Below are 8,798 nucleotides of genomic sequence, written 5' to 3'. Positions count from 1 at the left end.
TGGCTCCCGCCCCGGCTCGCCCACGGTGCCGGAGCGCGCGAAGCGTTTTCCGGGCGTTTCGTGCAGCAGGAACCGTTGCCGTCCCGGCACCAGGGCGACGTGACTGCAGGAGGAGAGGGAAGCCACGGCCCGCAACGGGGAAGGAGAGGTCCGTGTACGTGCAATACGTAGCCATGTTGTCACAGGACTGCGCCTGCTTGCGCGGGACCTCCGCTGTTCTACTTAGGTTTCACGTTGTCTTTATTGATACCCGGTATTAGAACACCAATTTCAGTGCACGGTGTAGGCGAGAGTTACTGGGCATGGGTTTGCTAAAGCAGTGTAATTCGTTCATACGCTTAATTCAGAAACATTTTCACTACCATCAAGTGCCCGAGTAGGTAGAACAGATACCGAAACTCAGATACAGACCTGTTGTTGAAGAAGGGCTTCTACTGACATTTCTGGTCTTTATTGCACAGAGGGAACTGGGTAACGTGTTTAAATGAAATCCAACAGTTCCACAGTGGCGTTTGCCTGTACTGGTGTGATACTGGTGTATCTATCACCTCTATCACAAATACAGGTGATAAAATTTAGCGTGAATCTCCCATATGCCAGTGGACTATCAGGAAGCATCGCTGTTCACACCTAGAATAAGCAGTAATAGTGGAGCATCGAGAAGAAGAATCACTAGAATAAGCAGTAATAGTGGAGCATCGAGGAGAAGAATCTTCACAGCAGATGAACCTGCAGCAATTGTAAATAAAATAAAACCACTGACTTTCTAAAATAAGAACACAAATCAATGCTATAAAAGGCAAAAAAGCTGTAAAGTATTTAAAATACCACCAGATGTCACTGTAACTCAAGAAAATGACAAGTGGTATGAGAACTGGAGTATCTCCACTGAGGAGTTGCTGCCATAGGACTGAATAGTGCTGAGCATTTTGCAGGAGGCATGTTCAGCTAAAGGGATTAACTGCTGTCACATTTGCTGTTGGGATACTTTATTAGAAGGCAGTGGGTGATCTGAAGCAGATCTGTAGAAGTACAGCTTTACTGAGAAACCTGCTAGGGACAAAACTTTGCATGAGGAACTTGGAGCATCTGAAGTTTTGTATAAAAACTGAATTCTGAATTCTACTTTCATCATATGAAACAGAAGTAATAAAAGCTAATTTGCATTTGATGCTTTCCCTTACCAGTCACATTAGCATATGCACAGGCTTAGACTATCCACAGATTTTCAGATCTTGTAAAGAAAACAGCCTTACTCATTCTATAGCAAAAGAAGAGCGAGCCATGAAGTACGGGAGAAGTGGATCATACGCTTGCCCTCCTGCACTAGGTACACTGACGTGACTGGGAGGCTACCGTATGTTCATTTCTCATTCTTTAATGTCTATTTTGTTTGGTTTAGCAGAAGGGAGGTCAACAGAAAGCAGAATTTTCATCAAGTTACGCATTAAACAATCTGGAACAAGCAGTTTAATTATTTGGGCCACAGATATGGCAACTACACTTAAAAATTTCAGAGAAAATGGAAGCAAAACTGTCTTTAGGGTAGGGTGGCATTATGTACAGGGACCCTTTCTTCACTACAGTAGCAGAAATATTTACCTTCATTACAGGTACTGAAAAACATTGTACTGGGCAATGTAATCAATCTTTGGCACAGCTGCCGTTGTATGTAGAACTGAGAAGGGTCAGAAGTGTCGATGCCAACAGTTTTAATATCAAGTGTCAGCTGAAATAGTTGCAGACCTGAGATCATAAGAAGAAAGCCAAATCGGGAAAGAATTCAGTACTAACATTAGACTCATGTTGACAAATGACTAATCACTTAGACTTGCCGTTCTGTGTCTTTCCCAGGCAACGGTGTAAAGTACATACAACATTGTACTGAGCACTGATGACACCCTAACTTAAGTACTGCAGTTGCAATTGACTGTTAGCATATTACTATTACTACTTGGAATTTAATTTTTTTTCTTTGTAAGATAAATACAAAGAAACTTTGAATTTGAAACTAAATGTAAAAATAACACCTATATTAGAAATAACACCGACTACCTGTAAGATAAACTTGATGGCTGGATGTTCACAGCAAAAGCCAGTCCTTCTCTTAAATACTCTTACACACATCTCCGCGCACACCCCCTCCTGCAGGCTAAAACAAATTCACATTGTTTTCAAGTGATTTGTTAAAATCAAAGACCACTATCTTTATCCTTTGCTGGTCTCCTGGTTAGTCTACACTGTGGTTGCCATATTTATTTCCAGGTGATGCTTAGTACTCTATTTTAGTGGGTAAAGTTATGACAATTAAGGTGTTACTGCTAGTTCTGATTCAGATCAGTAGTATAGGAAAATGGAGAAACGAGTCATAAAGACAAGGTATTATAATACCATGCTTTCTAAAAGCATCCTCCTTTATGCATCTACATACATATAACATATAATCTGTATACTTTGTAATAAAAAGTGACATTGACATTCTTAAACAACTTAGCATACTATAGACATTCCCATGTATTTAAACTGTGATTTGCAATGATCATCTTTCCCCCAAGCAACTTTGACAATGCAGTGTTGAAGTTAACACTGATTAAAAAGTGGTAATATATGTCTTTATTAATTATGTCTTCTAGTTAAACCTCTCCATTTTGCTTTAGAAGAAACCTGGCAACAGATTATTCAAATCTTGAACTGTATCAAGTAAATGCTTGCACTGATGGAGATGCATTTCATACAGAGGATAAATCAGTTGCTGTAGAGATAGGGACACGCTTAACATACCTGATGTAGACATATTTTCAAGAAACCTGTGGGTGAAAAGAACATGGTTTGAGAGGAAAGACTGCAGCAATGAAAACTGAAAGAACAAATGGAAGAAAGAATAACACAACTGTGAGGCTCTGAAATTAATGAGTTAAGTACAGTCTAGCACAGCTTTGGAAAGTGCTATTAGAAGAAAACCCCTTTCTCTTCTCTTCCATGAAACCATATTAGAATCAACTGGCAGCGTGCCTTTTTCCAACATTAGATCTTAATCCTGCAGTTGCCGCATGCACAGAACTCTGAGGTGAAATGACAGCAAATTCCATGTAAGAAGTGGCAGCCTGGTCATTTTTGCAGCTATATAGACTAATCACTGTATTTTTATCAAGCGCTGTTCATTTTTTAGCAACTCGAACTCACCTTACTTTCCTGAGCATGTTGCTCTGTAAGTGCCTCGTGAGTTTTCTTAACCGTTAACAGGAGAACCATTGAGAAAAACAACATAAAATTGTGAAAAGCTTTTATTAAGATCTTTTGTATTACAATAGCCGTAGTTTTATTATTGTTTTTAAAATGAATTAAGCACTTTGCAATTGTACAGCTTTCCACTAAAACAAAATGACCTTTTATCTAGCATATGTGCTTTATTGATTTACTGTGTAATGTACTTTATTCTGGACAAAAATTTTAATCAGGAACGACAACCCCTTTTCATTTACATGGATTCCATATGTTTCTTTAAAAAACATGCTTGAAAGAACCTTGAAACTGTGGACTACTAGACATTAATTTATTGTATAATAAATACAGGTTTTTAAAAGTGCATTATATGGCAATAACCCTTGTGAAGAATTCACTTTTAGAAAGTCCTCATTATAAGGGAAGTGCTCAATGTGAACACAGTGCAAGCAGTCAAGTTGTCCTGAGCATTTATAAAGGTGGTCGTAACTTTACCTTCACGATGGGTGCGTATTACCACTACTTAATGGCTTAATCCCTTTTTTGTCAACTAGAATCCTTTTGATGTTCACTACTGAATGTGACAGGAAAACGTAAGTGCGGATTTCATCTTTCGTGTGACAGGTGCCAGTAGTCAGGTGTGAATGTTTAACAGCTTAATCCAGAGATACTCTCAGTTCTGTTATAAGGTAGGCCTGCTCAACTCGGTCAGCAACGCCAGACAACTGGCGTAGTAACAGCGACTGTCAGCTCTTCTCCAGCAGTGCAAGATGAGCAAAGAGAGAAAAGGCAAACTTGGAATACTACTTTAGTATTCAAGATTTTGCACATGCAAATACCCCGAGAGGTTGCGGAGGGAAGACAATACAAGCCAAACTCACATTGCTGAGATTCATTTCTCACCTCTCTGACACTGTGGTGTACATGACATTAACCTTTGAACTGACAGCCTCAGCTTTATGTAATCTCTCCCTGCCTGCAATAACACTCAGATTTGACATTTGCTAGCACATGAAAGTGTCTCTCCCTGAAGATGGCAACAGCATCTTTCTGCCAGTAGGCCAAGTATTGCATTGGGCTCCAGCAACATCCATTGTAAACTGGTGTCAAATACCAGTCTCCTAAGAGAGGGATTTTTAATGGTGTGCTAAGAGGCAATTTAGTGGGTTTGCTGATGGAAGAAATACAGTGATTTGGGAGGGGGAAAGAGGGGGGGGGGCAATACTTTATACCAGTCTCCTAAGAGAGGGATTTTTAACGGTGTGCTAAGAGGCAATTCAGCGGGTTTGCTGATGGAAGAAATACAGTAATTTGGGAGGGGGAAAGAGGGGGGGGCAATACTTCAAAATAGTGCCTTTTATTCAGCACAAGTGCTTCTGTGCGTGTGTGTGTGTTTTCTTCTTACTTCGCTGACAAGTACATAAAATGCCGCTTCTACGGACTAAGCTTTCATGGCATTCCTTAAGTGAGCAAGTTTCACTAAAGTAAGGGTATGCAAATTCAATTCATGCCAAGAAAGATTCTCCTGCAGTCCCTGAAGGCGTGTTTCAGCTCATCCAACTTGAAATCTACAGACTCTGGCACAATTTGGCACAATCTGCACTAACGCTGAGAATTTCAGTATGGCAGAACTAGTCCCGCAGTGTTCTCTCTGCACTCAGCAGAGATGGCACAGTTTGTCACACCACAGGTAGTCTGCTAACTATGGCGAAAACATCTCCACTGACTATGAAGAGCATAGGTTGACTAGTTCAGATAAGTTATGTCCTATATTGTTGTATGTCATTTAGTCATATGAAGCCCACCACAGGGGGCAAAAAAACTTAGAATTAGACAGCGCCCCTTCTTACAGGGCTCTCATTTTTTGTGCCATATGAGGAAGAGTAGACTTCCAGTTCCCTGCATTGGTTTTTCTAGGAGACAAGGGTTGCTGCCAGATCGGTAACAGTCACTCCTCTAACCCAGATACAGAAAATAACGCAGGTGGATTGAAAGCAGGCAGCACTCTTTCCTCTGCGTAGCTGGCAATCGCACCTCAGCCTCACCTACTCCTTCAAAACAATTTCAACTTAAATGTTCAACCTCACAGTGCTCGAGTACAAAGTTAAAGCAGACAACGCAGTCCATTCTCAACCGTTTCAAATAGGATTGAGTTTTCTCAGTACTCTGCAAGAGGTGCTCAGCAGCTCATAGAATCGTCATTCATGACTTCGGTTCCTTTGAAAGCCAAAGACTAGTGGCACCAGGCAGCTTCTTCACTTGAAATCCTAGCTTTGCTAAATGGGTATCACAACTAAGTAGTAACATTAAGTTGCCAGACACATGAATTTTCTTGGGGTTTCTGCACTTCCAGAATTACTCAGTAGACTTTTTGGACTAACATATACTTGGCTGTGGGTTGCTTACAACTGTGCATTTTTAAAAACAACTTGTGATTTTGATGAATAAGCAGCAATCCAAAACAAGATGCCTGAATAAGTGGCCTGATTTTCATAGTATAATCCTTCTAAAAAGCAGCTCTTCTAATACAGCCAGCCAGTTAGTTTTGAAAATTTATGCTACATGTATAAAGCTAAACTTTGCATGCAGTGATGAATACGTATGAAAAAAATCATGGACAATCTTTTACTTACTAGATTTGAGCCTGTCGCCAATCTTAAACCACACCAAAACCACCGAATGAAAGTGGCAGAGCAAGAAGCATGGGAAGGCTGCGTGGAACAGTGTTAACTGTGCTCTCCCTGCTGCAGAAGTGACTCTGTTTATGGGTCCATGGAAGTATCAATTTATCAGTAAAATCATCATTTTGCTTTGAAGTTCCCGCTTTGTGTTGCAAAGGATGCAGTCTTGGAGTTCAACTGGTTTATAACGAGAAGTAGTAGATTAAAGAATTCAAAGGTACTGCTGCAGTAGTACTGGGACGCTGGGGAACACACAGCCAGGATTCAGGATTCTAGTGTATTACTCCAAGGCTCTGTAACCAGCTCCCTGTATTGTCTTTTTTATGTGTGTGTGTGTGTGTATATATATATTTATCTATATATATCTCTCATAGCCGTTTCTTGATTTATAAATTTACCTGTTTCAGGTAACAGTGTAAGATCATTAGCATTCATATAGTGCTTGGAGATCTTCAACTGTAATTGGAACACAAGTGCAAAATTGCTCTAGTTTCCCTTAGTAAAAACCGGTGCACAAGGAAAGGACAGTTCCTGTGCCACCACCTAGAAAAAAAGCTTACTTGTGCATCACCTGAAAAAGATGAGAACTTCCCAAGATCTGCCCTACACAAACTTTGGTAACAATCATTCCTGCTGCCTACAGCAAACCCTAGAGATAAGAAAAGGCACCTTTTTTTTTTTTAAAGGGAAACAGAGGGGCTGATGGGACATTTTCATTTATGTTTTGCTCGTAATAACATTTAATTTCCAACCCAAATATTAATGGAAATATTCAACATGGTTACAGTCTTAATAATATATATATATAAATACAAGTACTTCCCTACAGTGTCTGCCATCCAAATTACGCATAAATGGAATAGTGCCCAGACTCGGTGAGATAATTAGAAACAAAACCAGTAAAGCCACACTGCCCATTTAGAAAACAGACAGTACTAAATGGTAAAATAGATCAGTTAGAAATATTCTATGCAACCTAGAATATTACTAGCAACATGAAGTGTCTTGTTTTGCGCTCTGGTAGTCTGACAGCATCCCTTGGAACCATTCTGCACTGACTTATACACTACAAATCACTCGGGCTTCCAATGGATGTAACTCAATACACATTTCTGCCCTTTTTTATTTCCAAGAGGTTTAGAACAGTTTGTACGGGTCATTGGCTACTTCCCTGCCCTGGAACACTTCGCCAGGTTTGGCAGGTTTCAAAAAGGAGACTGTTGCCACAGGAGCAGAGAGCCATGCCAAGGAAGAGAGTGCCACCGAGACTGCTGACAAACTGCTCTGCATCCACTTTCTTCATTCAGATGAAGTGGATCCAGCTCTCCTCACATTCTCTAGGCATCTTAAGGGGGTGAGTCCGGCAGGTGAGACTGTAGTTTTTGCCTCTGTTGTTATCCCAATACTCCCGGCCATTGACTTGGTACCTTGCTGCAAACTGGACTACAGAGCACAGCTGAAGGAGAAAAGGAGGCACAGGGAGAAAGAAAGTGAAAACATCAACCTGATCCTGCCCGTTTTTCTCAGGGATGCTACTGTGCCAATGAGCACACACTTCATGGAGGCTTTTCCACTGGTTGAACGTGTATCGCACAGATACCTGCTTCTCAAAAGCAACATTGCAAACCTGGATGCTGCCACTGAGCCCCAAATCTGAGCTGCTCACTCGTTCAAGACACACCTGCTGCTCCTGAAGTCGGGAGGAGAAATCCATACAGTCTGCAGGCTGCTGGAAGTCAGGGACCAAGCACTGCATGGTAAACTCCAAGTCCGAGCTGCTGTACCAAAGGTCTGAGTTTATGGAGAGCCTGGAAAGGACATGCAAGGGGATCGATGGATCCTCCCCAGTCTGGAAGACTTTCACTTCAGTCAGCTCCAAGCCCAAAGCATCAGCAAATCTCACCCGGTTCATACGACTCTGCCATCCAGGAACTTGACACTGCACTGCTGCCTGCTTCCTTCTTTCGGGTGATGTAGGCAAAGATCTCGTTCGGCGGCGTATGATAGGCCGTAACGCCGGGTCACAGCTGGAGGAAGTGCTGCTCTGAAGCTTATTTGGCTGGGGGCCCGACTTGGCTGGAGTACTGCTCTGAAGAGTCATGCTGCTATTTGTATGGACTGCTGGGGGCTGCTGCTGCTCTCGTCCCAGTGCTGCTTCAGCCTGTAACATGTTCTGATAGAGATCAGAGAGGTAGCTGGGATTCCTCCGAGGACCACGTACCTCCATTCTTAACCGATGACAAGAAAATCAGCGTTAACACTGCAGGTAATAATGAGCACTGCCTCTCTGAAGTACGTAACTAGGGAACGGCAGCCACGGACAGTATTTGAGGTTATTGCACCGGATGCAGCAAAAATCAACTGGAACAACGTAGCCTGCTGAACGAAGGGCAGAAACCTGGAAGCTCACGCAGTAGCTGGAAGTAAACCAGAGGCTAGTACCTTGTATGGGGAGGTGAAGGCAGTCTCACTGGCTGGTAAACTCGAGGCCACTGTGCTGGCTGGTGGACCCGTTGCTCAGGCTGGACAGCGATTCAAGGCTATCACCCTTTATGCTGGAGGACCTGAAGCTCTCACGCAGGCTGGAGAGTGACTGGAGGCTGTCGTGCTGGACACCGAAGGACTCCAGGCTGTCGGAGAGGTCACTGGATGCCCGGGGCTTGCTGTGGTGCGCCCCGAAGCACCCTCGGCCGTTACACACAGTGGGAGGGGCCTGCAGGCTGTCCTCGCAGACGCCGACCGACCCCACGCTCCTGCAGCAGCAGCAGCAGCAGCAGCAAGGACACTCCAGGCTGTCACACTGGATGCTGGGCGACTTGCGAGGGCTGCCGAGGCTGGGGAAGGCTTGGAGGCTGTCGGGCGGGAGGGAGCCGGAGCCGAGGCCGGGGCTGCTGC

The 8,798-nt window shown here is 43.1% G+C and overlaps 1 protein-coding gene across 3 annotated transcripts; it reads right to left on the bottom strand.

Moving 5' to 3' along the window:
* Nucleotides 1–6,624: 6,624 nt before the first annotated feature.
* Nucleotides 6,625–8,792, bottom strand: PPP1R3D (protein phosphatase 1 regulatory subunit 3D). Of its 3 annotated transcripts, none has more exons than XM_009273927.1 (2): nt 7,585–8,792; nt 6,625–7,359 (listed from the first exon to the last, which is right to left on the bottom strand). In XM_009273927.1, exons 1-2 carry the CDS (start codon nt 8,128–8,130, stop codon nt 7,207–7,209), a joined length of 699 nt encoding a protein of 232 aa, XP_009272202.1. In that variant the 5' UTR covers nt 8,131–8,792; the 3' UTR covers nt 6,625–7,206. The 3 variants fall into 3 exon arrangements, with proteins under 3 accessions (XP_009272202.1, XP_009272201.1, XP_009272200.1); XM_009273926.1 differs by having other exon boundaries at nt 6,625–8,076; nt 8,346–8,792; XM_009273925.1 differs by having other exon boundaries at nt 6,625–8,792.
* Between the last annotated feature and the right edge of the window lie 6 nt (nt 8,793–8,798).

This window comes from Aptenodytes forsteri, unplaced genomic scaffold (assembly GCF_000699145.1).
Source record: "Aptenodytes forsteri isolate BGI_AS27 unplaced genomic scaffold, ASM69914v1 Scaffold47, whole genome shotgun sequence".
NCBI classification, from domain to species: Eukaryota; Metazoa; Chordata; class Aves; order Sphenisciformes; family Spheniscidae; genus Aptenodytes; species Aptenodytes forsteri.
The sequence above is the reverse complement of the archived record's forward strand: the minus strand, read 5'-3'. Positions and strand labels throughout refer to the sequence as shown.

Bases quoted from the DNA above. Each gene is read 5' to 3' on its own strand.
- PPP1R3D (XM_009273925.1), bottom strand. From the start codon at position 8,130: ATGGAGGTACGTGGTCCTCGGAGGAATCCCAGCTACCTCTCTGATCTC.